The 26,618-nt window shown below is 35.9% G+C and overlaps 1 protein-coding gene across 2 annotated transcripts in view; it reads right to left on the bottom strand.

The window, feature by feature from the left end:
• Window positions 1-6,144: 6,144 nt before the first annotated feature.
• Window positions 6,145-26,618, bottom strand: part of Rok (Rho kinase) — an 86,871-nt gene continuing 66,397 nt past the window's right edge. Inside the window, exons 23-28 of one of the 2 annotated variants that reach the window (XM_068352071.1) lie at window positions 22,431-22,509; window positions 21,838-22,054; window positions 20,665-20,795; window positions 20,319-20,410; window positions 19,294-19,332; window positions 6,145-10,737 (exon numbers count right to left, since the gene is read on the bottom strand). In XM_068352071.1, coding sequence (XP_068208172.1) covers window positions 19,326-19,332; window positions 20,319-20,410; window positions 20,665-20,795; window positions 21,838-22,054; window positions 22,431-22,509 — 526 coding nt within the window. In that variant the 3' untranslated portion in view covers window positions 6,145-10,737; window positions 19,294-19,325. The remainder of the gene's footprint in view (window positions 10,738-19,293; window positions 19,333-20,318; window positions 20,411-20,664; window positions 20,796-21,837; window positions 22,055-22,430; window positions 22,510-26,618) is intronic. The other variant, XM_068352070.1, reaches the window with a different exon arrangement.

A 26,618-nucleotide genomic window follows, 5' to 3' on the forward strand; every position in this document is an offset into this window, starting at 1 on the left:
GGAGAGCACTTGATGAAACAAGAGTAGGGAAAACATCTGGTATGGTTGGTGTGAGAGCTGAGATGTTGAAGGAACGGGGTGTGACTGTACTTGAATGGTTGGTGAGATTGTTTAATGTGTTTTGTGTTGTCAATGGTACCAGTAGATTGGGTTTGTGCATGTATTGTACCACTATATAAGGGTATGGGAGATATGCATGAGTGTTGTAATTCAAGGGGTATTAGTTTGTTGAGTGTAGTTGGAAAAGTGTATGGTAGAGTACTGATTAATAGGATTAAGGATACAATAGAAAATGCAATCTTAGAAGTACAGGGTGGTTTTAGAAGAGGTAGGGGTTGTATGAATCAGATTTTTACAGTTAGGCAGATATGCGAGAAATATTTAGCAAAAGGTAAGGAGGTGTATGTTGCGTTTATGGATCTGGAGAAAGCGTATGATAGAGTTGATAGGGAAACAATGTGGAATGTGATGAGGTTATATGGAGTTGGTGGAAGGCTGTTGCAAGCAATGAATAGTTTCTACAAAGGTAGTAAAGCATGTGTTGTGATAGGAAATGAAGTGAGTGATTGGTTTCCGGTGAGAGTGGGCTGAGATAGGGATGTGTGATATCGCCGTGGTTGTTTAACTTGTATGTTGATGGAGTGGTAAGAGACGTGAATACTCGAGTGCTTGGACGAGGATTGAAACTGGTAGACGAGAATGACCATGAAAGGGAGGTAAATCAGTTGTTGTTTGCGGATGATACTGTACTGGTTGCAGACACGGAAGAGAAGCTTGGCCGATTAGTGACAGAATTTGGAAGGGTGTGTGAGAGAAGGAAGTTGAGAGTTAATGTGGGTAAGAGTAAGGTTAAGAGATGTACGGGAAGGGAAGGTGTTGTGAGGTTGAATGGAGAGTTACTTGAGGTGGTGGATCAGTTCAAGTACTTGGGGTCTGTTGTTGCAGCAAATGGTGGAGTAGAAGCAGATGTACATCAGTGAGTGAATGAAGGATGCAAAATGTTGGGGACAGTTAAGGGAGTAGTAAATAATAGAGGATTAGGCATGAATATAAAGAGAGTTCTGTATGAGAAAGTGATTGTACCAACTGTGATGTATGGATCGGAGTTGTGGGGAATGAAAGTGACAGAGAGACAGAAATTGAATGTATCTAAGATGAAGTGTCTAAGGAGTATGGCTGGTGTATCTCGAGTAGATAGGGTTAGGAACGAAGTAGTGAGGGTGAGAATAGGTGTAAGAAATGAGTTAGCAGCTAGAGGGGATATGAATGTGTTGAGGTGGTTTGGTCAGGTTGAGAGAATGGAAAATGGCTGTATGCTAAAGAAGGTGATGAATGCAAGAGTTGATGGGAGAAGTACAAGAGGAAGGCCAAGGTTTGGGTGGATGGATGGAGTGAAGAAAGCTCTGGGTGATAGGAGAATAGATGTGAGACAGGCAAGAGAGCGTGCTAGAAATAGGAATGAATGGCGAGCGATTGTGACGCAGTTCCGGTGGGCCCTGCTGCTTCATCCGGTGCCTTCGATGACCGCAGAGGTAGCAGCAGTAGGGGATTCAGCTTTATGAAACTTCATCTGTGGTGGATAATGGGGAAGGGTGGGCTGTGTGCACCCTAGCAGTACCAGCTGAACTTGGTTGAGTCCCTTGTCAGGCTGGGAGGAATGTAGAGAGGAGAAGTCCCCTTTTTTGTTTCATTTGTTTGATGTCGGCTAACCCCCAAAATTGGGGGAAGTGCCTTGGTATATGTATGTACATACTAAACGGATTTTGAGCGAAAAATAGCCTTTACGCTTCGAGAGGGAAAGTGGCAAAATTAGAAGGGGAGCTGTATCTTTGGATTTTTTGAAATACAACATGTATGAACCAAACACATTAGGTATTGCGTTCATTATGAAAGTGAACTGGATTGAAAAGTTAGCAACCTTTCAGTGAGCTTAAAATTTGCTTTCAATTTTTCATCTTTCATTGCTTCACATACAGTATCTTGGCCCCTATTTCAACGCACTTTGTGATATACCAAGTAATAGTAATAATAATAATAAATATAATGATGATAACAATAATTCGTCCAAGTCGCAATCATTACAGAATTAGCTGCTACATCTGCACCTTCAGTTCCTTTGACTTGGTTGATTGGGCACAGATATGAGGCTCATACCACGCCTCCAACAGTTTTCCATATACAGCTCATATAAGTTGCCTCAGGCCAAGCTCTGTGTTATCGTAAACCATCTTTAACTGAACTATCAAATGAGCTTTACTACCTTATATGCTTACTTGGAAAGGAATCCAACATATTTAAGCAACCAAACTTATTCTCACAACTCTAAAAGTGTTTAGTTTAATTAAAGAATTTGCTGGGATGCAGTTTTGTCGATATATTGTAGTGGGAGATTTAGGTCATCATTTGACATTTATAATGAATAATTTCAATGCTACCTGCACCAGGTAATTCATTTTTATGGAACTCAAAGCCCTAGCCCAGACAATTTTAATGTTTACGACACTGAGAAAACAACTTAATTACCAGCGATCTCAATAAGTGCTAAGCCTCCTGTAAACTATATTGTTGTGTTCTCCAATACGTACATAAATTGTCACACACTTTCCTTTTTGAGTTTTACAGACAAACCAAGTGAAACATCTGTAGTGTCTGGTTGGTAGAAAACTTACTCATCTTTAACATCACGACATTATTACTATTAGATAGTTCACTCAAATTACTATAGTGAATAAGAAATTTGATGGTGGGGGTAATCATAATCTACTAAAAACCTAATTTTCACTCACAATTGGATAAAAATGTATGGAAGGCAGCTTTTTTTTCTTGTTACACGCTATTGGCGTTTCATATGGCTATACAAGATGTCTACGCCATTCATAGTTAATTTTCAGGGCGGGGGAAAAGAAACGTCCTTGTCCACCAGTGAGCAGGTATCAACATTTAGGCAACTGTTTGACTCACTAATATTCACAAGTAATGGCTCTAGTGTGCTAAGGGCTATCACCCTATGACTGGATGCAGCATTCTATATGTAATGAAAAATAAACACTTATAATGACAGTTGAGATACTGCATGATGGATAAGAATTGAAATAAAAGAATTTCATTTGTCTTTTATTATTATGATAGATTATATTCACAGAGGAACAAAACCTGGTACAAAAGTACTAACTGAAAATATCCTCAGCACAGTACAAATGTTATCAATTATTTAGTTTTGGAATTAATCATTCCTACGATCCGAGCCATCCTGCATCCCCCAAGTAAAAACGAGACCAATTAGTTGCTAACGGACTGTAACACAACCCTGAGCATAGCAATCTCTTGCAGGCACATGAAAGATCAAATGATTTAAGGTCTTGCATCTAAATAGTGTTTCATAAAAAATTGAATTCAGTCACAAAAAAAATTATAGTATACAATAAAGATGAATATAGTTTTCCCAATTTGGGACGACATAAGTCATTTCTGAATTCACGATAATTTTTAGAAAAATGTAGAGTACTATGATCAGTATGATAAAATAAGTCAACATGGCTCATAAGCACTTGCTTCATGTATAAGCAAAACAGGGAAAATATTTAAAAATGTATAATAAAGTCATACCAGTTTACTAGACTTGCTCTCATCAAAGTTATTTATTTGTCAATAAATCATTTAGCATTACACACACTAGTCTGTTGTTTTATTCTGTGTGTTATACAGACCTAATAAGTTAGTGTGCACCCTTGGAATCTTACATCTTGATTCAATGTGCCTGTCAATCCATACTTGCCTGCATTCAATCTCAATTAAGAATGTTATTCTACAGCTTAGAAGTTACATTGTGAAGAGACATAAATAGGAGAGACTGGTAGAACTTGTATCTAACACTTTACAGTATATGAAATATTAAAAGTTAAGCAGCCAATGGGTTTTGAGAAGTAAAGCTAGTTCAAATAAAGTAGTAGTTCTAGAAATGAGCAGAGTACAGTACAGTATACTGACAAATATGGTCATATAAAAACACCTTCACATGATCGAGTAAAAAAAAAAACCTTTCGGGACAGTATTGGATGGCACATATGGTAAACTTTCTTTGTCATCCAGGATAGAAAAAAATACTTCAGCAAACACAAATGATTCTCTTGAAATCATAAATAGTAAAGTGTATTTTTGATCAACTTATTTCAATAATTTACATTTGTTTCTTCTTTCATCAACATTCATCATGTAGTGGTCAAGTTGAAAAGATTTTTTCCCAGGAAGGTACCACAAAAGTTGCCAAGGTCTACGCATTCTGTTATGCTCAGTGCAACAACGAAAACCTTGAATGCAGTTTTTGGAAAATAAGAATAAATTTCACCACTTACACAATTTAGGACAATTCCATAACAAGCTGGCTCTTTTAAGTAGTACAGTACCATTTTTGAAGTTCAAATGTAGTTAGCTGTAAGTTTAATACCACTTCTTTCTGGATTATAAGAGATTAAATCAACAAGACATATCGTGGGTTCTTGAAAAATTTGGTAAAATAGTTATTACAGGAATATGCAAGACTTTTATACTAACATAAAAATCCATAAGTTTCTCTTACTGTAAAGGTTTGTGTACCTTTCAATTCTAAATACTTCTTTGAAACTGAAACAATTCCACTCAACTACTGAGATAATCTTTGTACTATTTTGTTTAGAAAAATTACTACCAAGGAATATTTATCTTTGTAGACCTTCAATTTTACTTCTAGTGTGACCTTTCATTTTTATTGCTTTTGAATATTTCTTGTAAACTTTTATATACTATACACTCAACAATGAAATACTTCCTGCATAACTTGTTATTTCTTAGGTTTATTTAACAAGTCACATGGAAATGCTTCAGATAATCAAGTTTTCACGAACTGCAAAAATATCCTGAGGAAGATATTACATCTTCCAATGAAAAAGACTAACAAAATTACAGTAAGTCGAGTATTAAATCGTACCGATAAATGAATTGCAGTTAATCTCAGATAACAAACTCAATTTTGTTTATAAAAAAGTTCTCCATTCATACATTGCAGCAAAACTCTGGTGTAAAAAGAGCTTCGCGGGCTACAAAGGAAAAAAGGTCTTGAATAAAGCTTCGAAGATGATAACCGTGCCATTAGTATAGTATATTCATCTATACAAGACTGAACATGGTAGGGGTTTGACGTACAAGTTATCAAAATATGTTCTTACTCAAGATAGCAGAATTCACTTTATTGGTACTGCAATTCTCTTCAAATTCTCTTTACCTCACTGATCAAGGGTATATAGTTACTCAATGCATCAGCCTTCGCACAACATGATAAGATACTGTACTAAGAGAACCGATGGAAGTGAAATGATCTTACTAAAGGTTAAGTCGAGCATCGTAAGCCAATCACAAAGCTTTCTCTCAACAGTTCTCACAACCATCACTAGAGAGATATTTTCCTAAGGGTCCAGGATGGCTCAATTTACATACAAGTACGTCCAGCTCGCAGAAATATAACTTCAGTTTCGAAGTCTAAACGTGCAAGTCAAGTTCTGTTTATACTTTCAGGTAGCCCGCAAGCTATGTTTAGCAGGCTGCAACCCAGCACCTCCTCTTACGAATGAGAAAAGGATCATATTACTGTGGTGCACTTTAAATTAGAACTTATCAAGTGATATTACTCACGAGCTGATTTGAGATGAAAATCTCATCACATTTGTGAACCTCAGGCACTAAAAAGCAAGTCCTGCCTGCTGCCAATGGGTATAGAGTACCATAAACATTGATCTCTCCAAGCGTAAATACTTTGTGAGAGAGAGAGAGAGAGAGAGAGAGAGAGAGAGAGAGAGAGAGAGAGAGAGAGAGAGAGAGAGAGAGAGAGAGAGAGAGAGAGAGAATTTCAATGTACCGTGGTGATGTTTATAATTTCACAAAGACAGCAAGTTGGAGTAAATGATAAACCGTGTATTGTTAAAAAATAAAATACAGTAACAAGAAAATTTTCATTAGAGAGAGAGAGAGAGAGAGAGAGAGAGAGAGAGAGAGAGAGAGAGAGAGAGAGAGAGAGAGAGAGAGAGAGAGAGAGAGAGAGAGAGAGAGAGAGAGAGAGAGAGTGTGTGCTTTGATCCAAAAAAATATAGAAAATGGAGTAAATAATAAACAATGTCTTGGTAAACATTTACTTTCAACAGATTTTTTTACACAACCAACAGACAGGAATCAAGACAATCATTTCTACATGGACAGTAAAGACCTTGAGAGAGCAAAATAAAAAAAAAAATCTTATGAGTTTATATCATTAAAAAAATTTAGAATTTTGGGCAAAGTTGTTGATACTATTACACGTGGACCTATGGCAGCAGGCTGGGACTAGGATTCCGTTCCTTTAAATGCTAGTCGCTGAGTGCGTTACCCAAATGAAGGGAAACGATATCATTGTTAAAATAGCCATGTACAAAGCTTATTCATATAAAGTACGATAAGAGTTGATTAAATTAAAACAGAAATCATTCATTTAGCACAAGAGGAAAAGAAAAGAGCGAGACCACCGCAGTTAGATCTCAATTGGTCCTCGGAAAGCAACAGACGATCCTTCCGAGTATTATTGTCAGGAGATTTACTGAATGATCCATTGCAACAGTCTGATGGCCACATAAACTGGGTGGCAAAACATAACTCTTTGTATATGAAGAAGAAAAATCAACTGGTCGACAAAGCAAAATTAAAATTTCAGTGGTTCATATATCTTGGAATAAGTACTTGCATTTGCATTTGTACAGATACAAAGAGAATAAAAAGATGGATACACGTACAGTACTCTGATAATTACTCCATACTCATACAAGATCAATCTCACATCAAAATTATAAAAAAAAAAAACCCATGATCAACATGAGTTCCAATCATGCTAAAAGTAAAGGGACAATTAAAAGTCAACAGTCTAATTATACCAAAAATCAAGACAACAGTACCAAATAGTTAAAAGATATTTATACATAGCATAACAAAACACTGACTTCTTATACGTGACTCGCATCATACAACAGCGCGCACTTTCAATCTGGCTTCAGAGCCAATAAAAAATATTGGCACAAAAATCTTATCACAAACTATACATCGCTTAAATTCAATTTCATTCACGCACGCCAAATACGATTTATTAGCCTTCAGCTATTACACACTGAATATATCATTTCTCTGTACAGTGTTGCATCGAAATGGAGCAGAGTTCTCACAATAAAGGAAAAAAAATTAAATACACTATACCCAAGATATCCTAGCCCATCTTCATTGAAAGGGGGAGGCAGGTGTAATCTATATCAGATAAACAAAAGAACTGGATTCAAAAGGATACACCATCAAAATGTAAACATGATGACACTGCTAGTTGAAATCACAAATCAATTTCAGAATTCTCTCAATTTCCTCCACACAAGAAGAGTACTTGGAAAGTTACGAATATTATCACAATCTTATAAAACTTTCTCTGATTATACGGTTAATTCATCTCACCAACTGACAACTAACTATTTCTAATCAATAATAGGAACCAGCTTAAGACATACAGTACATTTCAAGGTTAAATCAGGACACAATTTATGAAAGGAACTTCCAATATTAAACTAATATATATATGGACAGCTGTTATTTTAAAATCCCCGAATGTATATCAAGAATTAATATATTCTGATCCATTCAAATCTGAATGCAAAAAAAAAAAAAATAAATAAATAAATTATAAATTCTGTTTCAAATGAAATGTGTTTTTTTTCAGGCCACAAAATAATTATGGCAATTTTTCACAATGAATTCTCGTAGCAGTATCAGTACTGTACATTACTGTAATTATGCTTGATTTACTTAAAAGCACATTTAATTATCACAATCAATTGTATTGTTTGTTAAAAAAATATACATTTAACAACTACCTCTAAAGTCGTAAGAATATATAACTGTCTGCTGCTTAGCAAATGAATGGTGTGGAAACAATGCATTAACATCATTCTCCCTTAACTCTAAAACCTCCATTTTGTAGTCTGACATGTAGCAATGCCTAAAAAGAACGATCAATAAACCTAACCGATGGCATTGACATACAGAGTTGCTTTGAAATGTTTTGATCGATCAACTGTACGGGGAAACTATGTAAAACTGAAAAGTCGGTGAAATGTGATGGAGGACAATCAAGTGTCTAGTGTCAGAACTCCAGTAGTATTCTATGGACAGATGACTTGTACATATCACATGCATATAAAATGAAACTTTAATGCAACTATGCAATAAGGGGGAATACAGTAAAATAACAGTAAGTCAAAATCTAGCCACCCAGATATTTGGCCACTGGATAACATTCAGCTGTTTACACATACACTGTCTATAAGCCATGGAATGAGAAACTCCTTACGTATCATCTACACATCATAATCATTGGTCATGCCTACTCCTATCTTGGCCCAGCAGCAACAATGCCTAAATGTGTTAAGTTTCTAACAGAGCGAAGAATGAAAATAACGTATCTCTTCATTTTTACTTCTCATGAGTCATAACTGCATATCCTAAAGTTAACAAATGTATAAATTAGTAAAGTGTGAGATATGGCCAATGAAATATCATACCGATGCCTGGCTAAGACAGGAGCTAAAACTGTAAATTGAGTAAAGAAGGAATCGAACAGGCATATGAAGTATGCTCTAACAAGCGGTCCAATGGGACTAAGGCCAGATGATACTGCAGACACCATCCGGAAGAGCTGGGAATTTGAACTTCATCAGCATATTTACCAGTTTCATATAATTGTTTATAAACAAAATATTATCTATACAGTCATGCATTCCCATCCACACATACTCGCACATACAATCACACACGCTAACAAGAGTAACTTTTGGATTAGACAAACAGTCAGACATCCTCTCAAGCACAGTCACGCATCTTGCTATTTACAAAACGTGCTCAGTTATAAAATGAACTTTGCATGATATATACTAATCTGATTCAGTTGGCAAGCTATAATGAGGTACTATTTTGACTGACTGGCCACTTGATGTATCACTATAGGAGACTACGCATCACTGGCACTGAAAAAAACGTTATCAAAATTATTGCTAGGAATACACAACTAAATTTCTGTAATTTCCTTGAAATTCATTTGGATGAATTCATAAGTCACGTATGCAAAAATAGTATGATCAGGTAAATCACAACAGCAACATGAACAAGGGCCAGAGAGATTTGGAAGCATGTTAACCCTTTTACCCCCGGGGTATCTGGAAATTTCCAACCCTTAACCCCCAGGGGGTTATTTTTTTCCCAGCACATTTTGCAGTATATATTTTTTTAAATTGCTCTAACAGCCTTAATTTTTGTCATAGAGAGGTCAGGTTGGTCTCATTCTCTTGGAAAATCCAAGAATTTTCTCAAAAAATTATCAAAAAATATGAAAAACAAATTTTTATAGCATTTTTTTGCAAAGACGTACCGGTACGTCCATGGGGGTAAAGGGATGGCTTTTGTGAAACGTACCAGTACGTCCTTTGGGGGTAAAAGGGTTAAAACGTCGAACGCTCAAGGTGCGTACCTGCATAACCGGTCATATTTAAAGCCAAATTCTCTAGTTTTCTACAAAATTCTAAGATGATAATAACGATACAAATAGCTTCAATCACTTTCTGAATCATATATGTATATATTTCTATTCATAATCTCCATTATCCAGCGTAATTCGGACCAAGATCTTTCTGCTGACTGGATGCATAAAACAGGGTAACTGAAATAATGAATGCAGTTGAAAATAAAATATTTCTTATAGGTTATACTTACAAAAATATCAACTGTTAAATCTTTACGGTGCACACGAGCTAAAAAGTCGTATGTAAATTCTATTTACAAATATATTTTACACTGTGAAATCTTTAATGAAAATTCTAAATCGTAATGATATGCCAATGTAGTGTTTGACAGTTATTTTTTAAGAAATTTCAAATTAAAACAATTTCAAACGTAGAAAGTAAGAAAAACCTGGACACTTACACCTTGGATAATAAAGACTACCTTATAAGTTAGGCAAGGTATAGATTAAGTGTTTGTGTATGATCAAAAAAGCATACAGTAACTTGTTAAAATGTTTGTCTGTGTCAACCTGCATGTTCCTATCTGCATTACCACTGGGGAGGAGGGAGGGGGGTAACATCTATAGTAGCAAGAATTAAGCCCACACAATGGGAAAAAAATTATGTCACCCTCATGCAAAGATAGTAGTCGGGGACTAAAAGCAGTCAATATATGAGGCGTCACCTCATAAACACAGCAATTGTTGAATCATCAAATGGAAATTAATTTAATATATAACAAATGTACAACATACAGATATAGTGTATCTATATATCTCTTATCTCTGTCAAGTCATTTTAGCTTAGACTTGATAAGGCACTTGTCCTTGATACATTGTCTAAATTGGCAAAGTAAATTTCACGTCATCCGAGACCTTCGAGAGACAGCAGTTTTTTTTATCAGATTATTTTTTTTTTTTTTGCGTACAGAGGGTCAACTCCTCATTCATTGTTAAGAGGTAAAAAAGCCGTTCAACGTAGTACCCTTTTGTAGAATAATCATTGAATAAATAGTACAAAGGGTTTGCTGGCACTTATAGGAATTACGACCTAACAGGAAACACTTCATTTTCGACTCAGGTTCGAGTTTGGTGGCAGGGTGGCAGACTTCTGGGCAACAAAGGGTCGGTAGGCGGATCTCGTGGATTCCCTGAAATGGTTAAAATGTAATCAGTTACAATAAAAGTGAACATTTCTCATATAATCTGCTAATTTTCTTCTTACCAGAGATGAATAACAGCATTAATGATTCTCGTCAATTTCACAAGTATAAACTTAGTAGTAATTTATCATAAGTAATCCCATTATTACAAAAATAAAAACTTAGAAGTGTAAAACTATTTTATTCTTCCCCCGAGATATTCAATTACTAGAAACTTCACTTACAAAGAACATTTAAAGGAGGGATATTCATGCCAAAAAAAAAAAAAAAAAAAAAAAAAAAAAAAAAAAAAAAAAAAAAAAAAAAAAAAAATTATTTGACGACACAAAACTCGTAATCAACTTTGGCAAAAAGGTCAGATTATTTCCTTGGAAAAGCTTCTCGAACAACCCCCCCAAAAAAACCTTTATCTACGTTAAGGATTATAAACAGAAAGCCTGTCACTACAAAATGAACCTGACCTATCATTTCAGGTACAGTATTTCGTAGCAATTACACTAATAAAGAAATATTAATCTTGACATTTGTTTGAATACTTTTGATATAATCTACAAAAACTAAAAGCAATTAGTGTTATTACAGTATTTATTGTACAACTCTAATATGTATCACTTTAACTAGTTTCTTTTATTTTGATTTGGTGATGATGTGATTTAAAACAATCTACTTAATGTATTGCTAATTCATTAGGGTTTTTTATAAGTTTGCTTAATTTTCAACATTTATACACTAATAAAACAATCTTGTGTCTTTATTGAATTGATCTGAAAGAAAACCTCTTTTTAAATGATTAAACCTACACTTTAAGAGAAATTTTATTACAACTTGTTATCAATGATGCTTTCCCTGTGTACCTTTGCTATTCGCTATGCCTTCTGCCCGCAAAATTCTCGTGATTTATATGCTACGATATGGTGTGTCATTCACGTACAACATGCTTAGGCATACAGATAACACTGTGCCTATTGGACACACCTAATATGAGCAACTTGTTGACAATCAGGCTTTGTCAAAGAACAAGAGTGTTGATTGTCAAGGGAGAAGAAATCAAGAGAAAGTACTGTACTTGGAAGAGAATTAATTCATCCCTACTTAATTATTATTACTATTACTTGCTAAGATACATCCCTAGTTGGAAAAGCAGGATGCTATAAGCCCAGGAGCTCCAACAGGGAAAATAGCCCAGTGAGGAAAGGAAAACAAAGTATTTTAAGAAGAGTAACAGTAAAATACGGCATTTGTAATTGAAAGAAGTCAAGAATGGAAGAATTAATCATCATCTTCCAAGAGATGAAATCACCAATCAGGAAGAATCCCATTTAGACCGGGATATAGATTCTCATTAGAAATTAGAATCTGGTTTAGTTTTGATGTTCTTCAGTACTTTCAATAACCAACAAGTTTCTTCTTTCAAACTCCAATTTACTGTGTCGCGCAGGTGGTTCAAATCCATTACTTTTACTGCCTTTAAGCAGAAGTTACCTTCAAAGCCCAGAAGTAGGATTTACTTCAGGTAAGGTTTGTTCCTGTGCCTATGACCCGTTCATGAAATATCTTATGGCTCTGGTTGCACATATGAAAGGATCGTCATCTTTCTATATTTCAGGATGTACATACATTTTGTGCCACACTTCTGGTTAATGTGCTTTACTGATTGGTATGGAGAGAAGACACAGAATAACAAACATCATAAGAAGTTGGTAGGTAAAAGGGGAAGATGGCCAATGGTCTGTATATTCTAATCATAGCCAGATCAAAGTCAAGGCCTAGTCCTTTTGGCTAAATACCCCTTCAGAAAAAGGTTCCAATGAGACACACTGTTGACATTTGATAGATCCGAAGACCCACATCCACTGTAACATAATACAGCTGTAGATACGAGATGACAGATCCTTGTTTGCCTGGTTACAAACAGAACTAGGTGGCCATAATACAAACAACAAATCAGTCCTGAAGTGTTCACAACCTTCTATATTAATTCTTCCTTCTGAAACATGTAGAATGAAGTCTCTATCTCCTTTCTGATTCAAGTTTCTAAACCAATTGGGAGGTCCCAGCTATTTTGCAGAAGAAAATCCACTGTTCTTTACTGCTAATAAAAGAAAAATTGCTGAGATGTGGGAGCCAGATGTTGGATAATTTATTGAGATGTCAAAGATCTTGACAGATTGGACAAAACATGATAAACTCCTGGCTAAAGGCGCACAAAAGAAGGCACACTGGGGACATCCGACGCAAAAGCCATTTGGGGCGTCACATATTTGATATATTCCTATTCATACATATGCCTAAAATCAATCTAATTGAAATTATGGTGACAATGAAGTTTGTAAGCTTTAAAATGGCAAATTTTGACTGCTTAGCAACAGTACAGTACAATAATTAACTGAAACCACCTAGTATCATTTACAAATCATGACAGAGCTTTGTTAAAGAATTTGTTCTAGCAAGGGCAAATTTCTGAGCATTAGAGTCGAACACGAACTACTGGGTAAGAGGATATCGGAAGGAAGAGATGAAGAGTAAATAGCTGAAAGCAATGTAGCCGAGGTAGATGTGAAGCTGAAGCAATACACCCTCATGAAACAAAAATGGAAAAGCTTAGGAACTATTTCATTAGGTGGAGTATTTGCATCCTTTAACCTCCTACAATTGGGGAGATTTTCTTGACTATCGATAAAGGCCTCTGAAAACACATATCAAATAAGATAATTTAATAAAAGAATATTACAATTACAATAAAACTGGTTTCATTGGCACTTCCAGAAAATACTTGTAACATTTTACGGACAGACATTATTTATATACATAGTATAAAAACAGGGTACATATAGAAATTATATATTTATATGAAATTAATTGTATAGTCATATACATATACAATATACACATTTTAAATAATGGATATGGTATAAACATGTTTTTAAGGAATTTTCAATTATAAAATATGCATATGAAAAATTTTACTTTTAATATGTCCACGTATCTCTTTAAACAAATGATAAGGTAAAGTTCGAACTGGATTCCATGTTCTATGTTTTACAATAAACCAAAACAACAGTTTTTATGCAAGAAGGATAATTTCATGCATCTATCTCCCCATCACTTGAAGACATCCATCACAGTCATCAATCATTTTTAAGTCAACCGCTTCTCTTCTTTCGGCATTGGTTAATCTTCCTGATCTCCATTTATTCTCACAGAATTACAGTACTCTTACAATCACTTTCACCATCTGACTAGTTGTGCAGTTTCTCCCTCTCGACTACTATATCATCTACTGTACACTTAACTATTCCACACTCAGTTCATAAATAACTTCTTATACGGCATCTTTGCAATGACCTTTAGGCTGCCTGTACACGGAACACTTTCCAGGGACGGTGGTTGCAACTGATTCATGGTGCCACGAAAAAGTGGAATGATTAGCTGTAAACAACCCACAGCTAAAAATTGGCTAGAGTGTGGGTATCCATATCCTCAGCCTTCATTTACACTACCGAACCATAAACATGGTATTGAACGGCCATAGAGATGAAAGTCTCCCTGGTCTCATGCCCCTTTTCACACCATACTTGTCCCTTTCCCGTCAATGTATTCTGACATGTTTTACGGAAAAAAAAACTTTTGATTGCTCTTAAATTATTATCAACATCATACATTCTTTACACAGTCCACATCACTTATTTAGCAATTCTTTCATAGGCTTTTTATAGGTTTATGTAAGTTTTCCAAAAGCAAAGATTTAAAATACATTCTATTCTAATATAACTTTGTACAAAATAAAAACTAGGGTATATTAAACCATTCAATTTTACTATACAGTGGAAGAATATCTCAATTTAAAATAGATGGTGATGGGAGAGTAACAAAAAATAAGTAATTTACAAATACTGTACACAAGTGTAGGCTTTGGAGATGAATGTGGTGCTAAAGAAAAAGAGTAATATCAATGGGAAAATTAAGTACATCTTAGGAATCTTTCTAACTACAATTGTGATGTCAAAGCAGAAATCAAATCTTCTATGGTACAAAATCAAGTATAATCATCTACATTAGGAAAAAAAAGTTTTGCACTTCTATAAATTCATAATTTTTTTTCATATAATCAAGGTCAATGAGAGAAGACACCAGTGGTTATTTTTATCAATGTCCTGAAGAAAATAAGAAAAAGGAAAATGGAAAGAAGTGTTAAAAAATAGCAAGATATTGAACAGAAACCGATGTACTATGGTCAGTACCTTTTATCTTAATACTGAATGCTAGCTTTAGTAGCACTCTAATAACATTATTAAAAAATTAGAACATAAAATAAAAGCTGAACCCCTTTAAATAATTTACAAAAAGGGGATACACAAGTACCCGGCATCAAAACTTTTCTCATCAGTCTGCACCCAGCCTCCCCACACACCTAATTGCATTTCTAACATGTCTAAACCCACGTCTCTGTCTCCTCCACCGGGAAAGCTCATCTCCAGTCTATAAGTTTAAAAAAGGCAGAACTAATTCTCCTTCTCTAACTGCGTAAGTTTCCAAGATTAGGCGACACACTCATTCTCAAATTTGGAAAGTAATAAAGTAAGAAAAGTAAGAACCATAACATCAGCTGCAAAGAATGACTTCGTGACTGGCAACAAATTATCAGAACCTGCGGAGGTATAGGAGTATAACTTACAGGAATAAATATTTTGGTGGGTGATATACTCGGCAATCTCTGAAGACTCATTATTACTACTGTATTACTGCTATTCTTTCTATCATCCTCATCATCATAAAGCTTAACAAGACCATTTATACCTACATTCTCACCTCTGATAGAGCTCGAGAAAAACCGGTGCTCTTAAACCCTGACTTATGACAAAGGCTTTAAACTATGACCTTAATACTCTTAGGTTAAGGTTTTCAAACTTGTGGGCTCATGAAAGCAGAGTAAATTTACATCTACAATTGTTTAATACCAATTCAATTTTCATTTTTTATTTTCCATGGCAAATTCCTCAGACAAAAAATTTATAAACCTTAATCCCATCATGTATCTCCTTTCGTATTATAGACATTCTATGTTCATGGAAGCCAAGTTGCAAAGAGCCCTAAGATTATATCAGGGTTATTAGGAAGAATGGCACGCAGTAAGGACTACAGGAAAAGAGCAAACCTCCAATACCCTGAATGCTATCAAATTGATTGCATTGAATCCTATCATTTTTATTTTTTTTAGTACAAAGTCAAATTCAGAGACTAGTTAGAGGCAATACACCTCAATTTCGATTGGCAATCAAACGTTTGGTGGGAAGAACAAACTTGAAGCTACTAGTTTTATCATTTTGTAGAAGGTTACACAGAAAGAGGAATCAACGAGAAACTGGAAATCCGTAACACGGTCATTTGAATGATAGAACCCAGAATTAGACACAAGAACTGTGAAATGAAAGAGGAACTGTAAGTGTGCCAGTGGAGTATAAGAAGAGTAGAATTGTAATAAGATGGTCAAACAGAGGAACGCCAGTTGAGTGGACGGACCGACTGTGGAAGAGTAGAATTGTAATAACACCAATTGAGTGGATGGACTGACTGTGGAAGAGTAGAATTGTAATAAGATGGTCCAACAGAGGAACACCAGTTGAGTGGTCAGAAAATCTGGCGAACACAATAGTAATAGAATATTGAAGAGGGAAAAAGTTAGTCCCCTGAGACATCTGTGGAATGGCCAGCAGTACAGACAGAACAGTAGAGCATCAGTAGAATAGTCAATGAAAAATATTTGAACACCAGTATTAAGGAGTGACTCCGAGAACCAAAAAACATTAGGAAGAAATTACTTTCCATCTTACAGGGATTCAATACCATCGATTACTCATAACGTACCAGAGGTTAAGTTTTTTTTTTATCACTTTTCCAAATCCTAGTCACATTAGAATATACTGTCCACACTGACTTCTTTCATGATTTTCAATCAAAAGCTTAAATATGAAAGTGGAAATTGCCCTTCTGAACAATGGAGGGGACATGATATGAACAGATGACCTCATTCATTCCATTACATTTCATGGGAGACTAAGGAGACAACAGTGTACCGAAATTAATGAAACCAACTGTATCATTAACGAATATTAGACATTATAACTTGGGAAATACAACCTCAAATGAGTCTCTATAACATGCTTATACCATTAAAAGGCACCTGGAAATTTAGTAGTATAAAAATTAAATATAGAATTTCCTTGTTATCTGATAGTTACAGATGAATAATTCAAATTGTTAAAACTACATGGCTAAAATCTGATTAAGTTAACGAATGATAATGAAAAGTTGTGGAATTGTTAAAACAGGATTTTTTTTTTATTTTTTTTCTTTTTTTTTACTCAAAATATGCACCAATCCTTTCATACCCCCCAAAAAATTATACATGATGATAATGACATTATCTAAATATTTTTACCCAGAGCATAAAATAAAATCAAAAGAATATGAGAGAGAGAGAGAGAGAGAGAGAGAGAGAGAGAGAGAGAGAGAGAGAGAGAGAGAGAGAGAGAGAGAGAGAGAGAGAGAGAGAGAGAGAGCTACTTCTTTTCTTCTGGAATCGATGAGTGAACATGAATGCCAGTTAAACAAAAAAACAGCACAAAAAAAAAAAAAAATTCCTAAAAATTCTGATGAAAATTTTTTCATAATGATCAAAATACTAGAACAATTATTTCCTTTGCTGCGAAAGTAACAAATTAAAATTTCACATGAATGTTATAGTCAAATTACAAAAACCCCTTTCCAAATTATCTTGAAATTGTTAATTACCTGTTTCCAAGAAATACATAAATCTAGAGCGGTGTAATACATGATGGACCTTAAAAAAAATTTAGCATTTTCACTAATATGCCTTCTAATAGTTCAAATTTTACTCTATATAAAAAAATTTTGAAGACCGCTCAAGCATAAAACATTATACAGTACGAGGTCCATTAGAAAAAAACAATTTGTATTGTAAATTAAAATCTAAAAAATATAGTATTTGCAAATCAATCAATCGAAAAGTATCAATTTGGATGAAGATAACTCAAAGGCAATATTTTGTTAAATGAGATAAATCTACTACCTATTCAGTGATCATTTCTTACACCAACTGGTATGTTAACCTTTATCTGAACAAAAATATAAGTAATGACAGCATATGTTAATACATACTGTGACAGAGGAAAAAAACAGGGATGATATCAAAGCAAAAATAACTTCAAGATAATTTCTTCAAATTAAATATTTTCTTTTCTAATGGGAAAGTGAATGTCAGCTGTGGTTTCGAATCAACGCCTTACGCTCCTATGTCACATGATAGATTTTGACGAGAAAAGTAGCAAAGGCCACAAAAAAATGAGCTGAAATGTGAAATTACCATACGATTTCGTATCACTTTAACAGATTTCAAAATGGAATTGGATAGTCCAAAAAAACTCTTTGGCTTATAGTTTCATTTAATTCATGTGGCCTTTGCTGTAACTGTGACCTATACGTAGCCAAAGCTATCAACCTTCTCGGAATTTAAAAATACTTTTGGCATACACTTGCTATTCATTGAAGCCATTCCTCATCCAATTTCCCAGTCTTGTTTAGGATGGCTAATTAGTTGGCTATTTTAGATGGGAAGTATGAATTGTTAATATGACAGCACGGTCACTGAACCTGCCTGCCCAAGCAGACGCAATGACAGCATCGAATCACACATGGGATATAAGGGTGGGTAATATTTTGGTAAAGTCCCACACAGCGATATTATCACTTGCCAGTACATGGGGGCTTGATGTGTTTCTTTTTTCGTGAGTGAAGCGAGCGCATGACGAGCAAAAACTATTAGACTACCGAAATCTAATGGTTTTTATCAGCTGAGTACTCGCATCACTAAAAAAAAAAATTAATCTCCTATGTACTGGCAAGTGGTGATGGCGCTGGGTGGAACTCTACCGAATTATTACCTAAGGATGTTTATGGTACTGCTGTAGCTTGGCTCAATATATGAAATAGTTTATTCTTTAATGAATATCCTATAGATTAAAAAAACTAAAACACATATTAGTAGAACACTTATTCACTTGCATAAGACTGAAAAAATTCCTCTTTTATTTAAACGATACAAAAAGGACAAATTCTTAGTAATTTGTATTTTTCCTAGCTATACTTACCACAAACCCCACCTATAGGAGAGTCCTGGGATCCTCCCAGTTCCGACCAGAGAAACCTGGATAGGCCTCCCCCCCAATATACCACCCTCCCTCTGCCAGAAATGACCGGAGGTCAACCCTGGCCTTGACTTGGCCCAGGAACCCCACTACAGTTCTGCCAATACATCCCTTAGGACTCTCCTATAGATGTGGTTCGTGGAAGTATACCGCGTCAGAACAAAACGTTTCTGAACAATGTTAAAGAGCAAACGAGGCACAGTTACTAAGGAAGTGAATGTGAATGCAATGGTGGAGAGAATGTGTAGCCGTGCGTTATGTTGAAAAGCGACCAGTTCAGGCAAGCTAGAAGTGTAATTATAAATACTCCCTGCATTACTTGAAGGTTGTGTCTGCAAGTCCTAAAGCCTTTTACATTCTGCAAAAACCACAACCAAAAACTGTCAGCATACATTTTGAAGAATGATCATAAAAAAAAGGCTTGAATTTTTCATAAGTAAAATAAAATTTTAAATAAAGGAGGACCAACATACTTCCAGAGTTGAACTTCTTTGGTATCGCAAAGAAAAAACTGAAGCTGTTTTAAACATTACAACAAGCAATGAAGCAGATCTTCCAACAGAATACAAACATGAACCCTTAAAAGATAAGCCAGAAGCACTATTCTTATGGTTCAAAATAAAAGTTAAATGTGGCATCAAAAGTTTTAGCATATGCTAAATTTTACTTGGTATTCGTACTTCATTCATGAATTAAAACTTTTAAAAAAATATCTGTGCATGCAAAAACAGAAAATGGATGCAACAGCAACTAAATACAAAATTATTTAAGCTGGGTAGTGTTATCTTGAACGTCTATCATACAGCCAGTAATATGGGTATCTTGGAATTAGATCAATACTTTTAGTGTTCTTGGCTTTGCTAATTGTACCAAAGCTACTTATTAACCCTGTAAAGATTCAAGTTTAAAATGCTAAAAATTTAATGCTCCTACACATACACATCAATTTTCTAACCTATCATGAGAAAGATGACATTGATAGATCTATCATTAACATGCAATACTGAAAGTTTCTCAATGCCATTTCATAAGCATAACTCTTTACACTCTAAATTAGCCTTAATACTCAACACCTGAAACAAAGAACACCTTGAGGTCCAAACACTTGTTCAATTACTTGTTTACTTCACATATATGAGTAGAAACAGACAATAAAGTCACTAAAATAACCTATAAATTGAATCGATATAAAAATGAAGTTATATTAGAATCTTAAGAAATGACCTGTGAATTCCTATGAACCACATCACAAAATGAGAATTTTCCTTGGCATATAAAGAGGAGCAAAATAAAAAGTCTATTTAAAATGAAGATTGAAAAACAAACACCAGTGGAAGTACTTACCTAGGAGAAACTTTGGCACCGTCAGGACCGCCCGTATTGTTGGCCTTGTACCCTGACTTCTGAATTTTCTTTGATAATCTCAACACCCAATTCTGAAAAAAATTAAACAGTTCCACTGTATACAGGTACTGTACTGTAAATATTTCTTATTTTTCCTACTATAGGCAGTAATGGCCTACATTCTAGACAAAAGAGAGACCCAAAAAACAGTATTACCAAACAACCATTCTGGAACTTTAGATACTTCTGTGCCTTATTTGAAAGATAGGCTTTAAAAGTATGGGCTTTCTTAGTCACGCAGACTCGTAGATTAAAAAGAATTGATAACACTCGGCATTTCACCAACCTGCTGCTCATCAACAGATGGCGCCAAAAGCAACAACTCTTTGGCAGTATTTAGGTCGTAACTTATTTTACACGGGGCGACAAGTTCTTCCTTCCGCTCGAGGTGGTCTCGATGGACTTTCATGCGGCATCCTGAAAGAACGGATCGGGCGTCAGTGTTACTCATCACTTGAACCAACACTTTGATGACGTAGTTAAAAGTATTAAACTCGAGGAATGATCCCATTAACAAAGCAATAGCATTCAGGTAACATGAACAAAAAGGATGTACAGAAGGGCCTCAACTCACAAGCTTAACGTTACCTTTTACCCCCAGAGGACGTACAGGTACGTTTCACAAAACTCATCCCTTTACCCCTATGGACGTACCGGCACGTCCTTGCAAAAAACTGCTATTTACATTTTTTTTTTTGCATATCTTTGATAATTTTTTGAGAAACTTCAGACATTTTCCAAGAGAATGAGACCAACCTCATCTCTCTATGACGAAAATTAAGGCTGTTAGAGCAATTTAAAAAAAAATATATTGCAAAATGTGCTTGAAAAAAAAATAACCCCTGGGGGTTAAGGGTTGGAAAGTTCCAAATAGCCTGGGGTTAAAAGGGTTAATTGGTTCTAAGAAGCGGTTTGTAAGTCAAATTGTTTGTAAGTAGACCTTCGTTAAATTTTGACCTAAACTCAATTTTCTTTAATGAAGCGCATTTGCACCGACTCACAGTGGTGCCCTTTTAGCTCGGAAAAGTTTCTTGCTATCTGATTGGTTAGAATTATCTTGTCCAACCAATCAGCGATCCGGAAACTTTTCCGGGCTAAAAGGGCACCCTGCGAGTCGGTGCAAATCTGCCTCACTAAAAAGAATCGACTACAGGGAGGCTTAACCTGAATCCCCTGCCTATGATTTCCAGCTACAAAAGTCAACAAATAGTCAGGTTTCATATAAAATAATTATCAGGTTATTACAAATAATGTTTTGCTTATTGTATCAAATATGATATTGTTTTATTACAGTATTTTTGTATCTTATCTTTGTTATTTTCAGTTGGATTTGTGTCTGTATCTACGAAGGTTTGGAAGTTGAGGACCGTCTGTATACATTACCCGCTGATAACAACATTAAAATCAACACAATACATCAATCTATTAGCATGAAAAACGGTTTGCTTTCAAAACTTACTTCTGCATTCCAAAGCTGGTGGGGGTTTGAACATATGCCACAAATGCCGTTGACATACTTCGCAGTTTGTGGGCATGTGAAAAGTTATGGCCAAAAACTCATGGCCTTTGTGGACTAGAGTCCCTACTTTGTCTGGACCTGCACCTTCATGCAATGCAAGCGGACCACCAGGGTTATCACCAGGTTTACGACTCTCCCCTTCGCCGGCATATAAGAGCTGAAGTACAGAACAATTGCAAAATTTTAAACAAGAATTATAATAAATTAATAATAGAATCATTTGCAAGTCATACGATTACAGAATCGTGAAGGTTAATTTATAAGGTATCTTATATATAATTTTTCCTCATCTTTGAGATGACTATTAATAACATAGTTTAACCTTTCAAAAAATATTAACGTATTTCAGTCATATTCATGATACGGAAATAATTATCATAATTAGCATAGACTCTCCATGTTTATACAAGAGTCTCTTGCTAGATGAGAGGTTTTCCTTATTGGTTCCAATTTGTCATACACCAAAACTATCGCAAATCCTCAGACTGATAATATTTTCCACCTAAAGGTTATACAAAAAAAAAAATCCTTACCTGAAATATTCTGGGTATATCACGAGCCTCTGCTCTTATAACATCACCTTGAGTCACGGAACGCACGTGAAAGAGTTTTCTGTGGATATTAGAAAATAAGTGTGCTATTGTTACTTACAATGATTCTTCATTACAGTACATCACAAGATAGAGATAATGTGAATGATAAAAAAACTGAATGAGGTATATTTGAGTGTAACACGTATAATTCCCTTACATGCTTACATCTTGCCTTATCTGAGCATAGTATATTTATCTTATTAGAGATTAATTTCTATATACAATAAAACTCACAATAGGCTATATTCAGTACAATCATTTTCTCGTATAAATATATATATAAAAAAAATTATATTTTAAAAAATATTAATTTGTTTATTTCTATACTCCCCTCATCATATTGCTTCTTTTCTGGGAGCTCAGTTTTATCTAAATTTTCTCCTAAAATAATAGCATAATAACACCATCTAGCAGTTAATGGCGAGTGAAGCATAAGAATACCACAGAAAAATTGTCCTTTCAGTCTCAACAATTCTAAAGCTGTTGAAGCTATTGGCTTAAAGGTGGAAACTTGGGTTATCGCTCGAGAGAGACCTCAAAGCATAACTTTTGAGTATTGGTACCCACTTGGGCAAGTATATCATTAATCATGTCTATATCCAAAATAGTATAGAGAAGTATGAAAAATATAAAGAGAAAAATGTGGAAGTAAAGCGCAAGGTACGTGAGGCAAAGAGGGCAGCTGACCTGAGGTGGGGTCAGGGATTGGGTCATTCATATGAAGAGAATAAGAAGAAGTTTTGGAAAGAAGTGAAGAGAGTAAGGAAGGCTGGCTCAAGAATTGAAGAGACAGTGAAAGATGAAAATGGAAGGTTGTTAAAAGGAGAGGAGGCACGGAAAAGATGGGCGGAATATTTTGAAAGTTTACTGAATGTTGAGGATAATAGGGAGGTAGATATAATTGCTGTTGCAGGTGTTGAGGTGCTGGTGATGGGAGATGAGAATGAGAGAGAGATTACAATAGATGAAGTGAGGAGAGCACTAGATGAAACGAGAGTAGGAAAAGCGTCTGGTATGGATGGTGTGAGAGCTGAGATGTTGAAGGAAGGGGGTGTGACTGTACTTGAATGGTTGGTGAGATTGTTTAATGTGTGTTTTGTGTTGTCAATGGTACCAGTAGATTGGGTTTGTGCATGTATTGTACCACTATATAAGGGTAAAGGCGATGTGCATGAGTGTTGTAATTCAAGAGGTATTAGTTTGTTAAGCGTAGTTGGAAAAGTGTATGGTAGAGTAATGATTAATAGGATCAAGGATAAAACAAAGAATGCAATCTTAGAAGTACAGGGTGGTTTTAGAAGAGGTAGGGGTTGTATGAATCAGATTTTTACAGTAAGGCAGATATGCGAGAAATATTTAGCAAAAGGTAAGGAGGTGTATGTTGCGTTTATGGATCTGGAGAAAGTGTATGATAGAGTTGATAGGGAAGCAATGTGGAATGTGATGAGGTTATATGGAGTTGGTGGAAGGCTGTTGCAAGCAGTGAAAAGTTTCTACAAAGGTAGTAAAGCATGTGTTAGGATAGGAAATGAAGTGAGTGATTGGTTTCCGGTGAGAGAGGTGCTGAGACAGGGATGTGTGATGTCGCCATGGTTGTTTAACTTGTATGTTGATGGAGTGGTGAGAAAGGTGAATGCTCGAGTGCTTGGACGAGGATTAAAACTGGTAGACGAGAATGACTATGAATGGGAGGTAAATCAGTTGTTGTTTGCGGATGATACTGTACTGGTTGGAGACACAGAAGAGAAGCTTGGCCAATTAGTGACAGAATTTGGAAGGGTGTGTGAGAGAAGGAAGTTGAGTTAATGTGGGTAAGAGTAAGGTTATGAGATGTACGAGAAGGGAAGGTGGTGCAAGGTTGAATGTCATGTTGAATGGAGAGTTACTTGAGGAGGTGGATCACTTTAAGTACTTGGGGTCTGTTGTTGCAGCAAATGGTGGAGTGGAAGCAGATGTACGTCAGAGAGTGAATGAAGGTTGCAAAGTGTTGGGGGCAGTTAAGGGAGTAGTAAAAAATAGAGGGTTGGTTGGGCATGAATGTAAAGAGATTTTCTATATGAGAAAGTGATTGTACCAACTGTGATGTATGGATTGGAGTTGTGGGGAATGAAAGTGATGGAGAGACAGAAATTGAATGTGTTTGAGATGAAGTGTCTAAGGAGTATGGCTGGTGTATCTCAAGTAGATAGGGTTAGAAACGAAGTGGTGAGGGTGAGAACGGGTGTAAGAAATGAGTTAGCAGCTAGAGCGGATATGAATGTGTTGAGGTGGTTTGGCCATGTTAAGAGAATGGAAAATGGCTGTCTACTAAAGAAGGTGATGAATGCAAGAGTTGATGGGAGAAGTACAAGAGGAAGGCCAAGGTTTGGGTGGATGGATGGAGTGAAGGAAGCTCTGGGTGATAGGAGGATAGATGTGAGAGAGGCAAGAGAGTTTGCTAGAAATAGGAATGAATGGCGAGCGATTGTGACGCAGTTCCGGTAGGCCCTCCTGCTTCCTCCGATGCCTTAGATGACCGCGGAGGTAGCAGCAGTAGGGGATTCAGCATTATGAAGCTTCATCTGTGGTGGATAATGTGGGAGGGTGGGCTGTGGCACCCTAGCAGTACCAGCTGAACTCGGTTGAGTCCCTTGTCAGGCTGGGAGGAACGTAGAGTAGAGGTCCCCTTTTTTGTTTTTGTTTCATTTGTTGATGTCGGCTACCCCCCAAATTGGGGGAAGTGCCTTGGTGTATGTATGTATATTCAAAACAGGATAGACGATAGGGGGGAAGCGATCAATAAACATTTCTGCGGCTCAGAGACTGTCAATAATTGAGGCACATACTTGTTCGCATCTCCTAATCATGAAAGGCTGGCCTGAAAATTAGAATCTACAAGAGTATTTCAATAATCTATTCTATTTACCAAGACACTTTCCCAAATTTTGGGGAGTAGCCGACAACAAACAAATGAACAAATGGGGACCTTCCTCTCACTGCTCCTACCAGCCTGACAAGGGATTCAGCTGAGTTTGGCTGGTACTGCTAGGGTGCCCCAGCCCACCCTCCCCCATTATCCACCACAGATGAAGTTTCATACGCTGAATCCCCAACTGCTGCTACCTCCGCGGTCACCAAGGCAACTGGAGGAAACAGGAGGGCCTACCGGAACTGCGTCACAATTGCTCGCCATTCATTCCTATTTCTAGCACGCTCTCTTGCCTCTCTCACATGTATCCTCCTATCACCCAGAGCTTACTTCAGTCCATCCATCCATCCATCCACCCAAACCTTGGCCTTCCTCTTGAACTTCTCCCATTAACTCTTGCATTCAAGAATACTTCCCACTTTATTACATACAAAACAGCAATTCTTTAGTAAATCAGCTTACAATCCCTGCATTTAAAGATTTTAGTCACTTAGCATTAAAGATAGGCTCAATGCAAATTAGTATATAATCTGGAACAAGACTAGATAAGTAATTCATCTTATATAGAATGTCATTGAGGTTTAGAAAGCTTCAACACAAAATGAAAACCAGAATTACAAGCCTTTCTTTGCATCTTAGACAACAATTCATCAATTCTATCTCCCCCCCCAAAAAAATGGAGAATTGAGAGGTCTAAATCCTCTTGGAAGTAGCTGTCAGCATCAGAACTTACCTTGAGCAACTTATTATGACACTTTTCAGTAATAAGTTATAGTTAGGTTTGAAAGGAAAATACTGTACTTCATCGTATTCAAACTCTTCCTGTTCCAAAGGAAGAACTGATACATTACTAGAGGATTGTTTGTCTATTCATATCTGTTGTACATGTTATAATTATTATATGCTAGCAGCAAATGGTTCATTAGCTAGCTGTGTATATTGTGAATTTATTAACTGACTCATATATGCTATTAGATGTCAGTGTAATTTCATATTGAATTTATTTTGACTGCCGATGCAAATGCTATTTTATTTCTCATTGTGCTATCTTTCATTGCAGATATTATCATTGTCATGTGATGCCTTCCAAGTGATAATAAACATTTCATGAACAAAAAGTGAATCTTATTTAATTACTTACTACACATTTGTTTTTCAAGGGACTCATTTCAGCAGGCGAAGTACTAGCGCCTAATATTACTTTATTAGAGGTAACCCAC

The sequence above is a fragment of the Palaemon carinicauda genome, chromosome 28 (assembly GCF_036898095.1).
Source record: "Palaemon carinicauda isolate YSFRI2023 chromosome 28, ASM3689809v2, whole genome shotgun sequence".
NCBI lineage: Eukaryota > Metazoa > Arthropoda > Malacostraca > Decapoda > Palaemonidae > Palaemon > Palaemon carinicauda.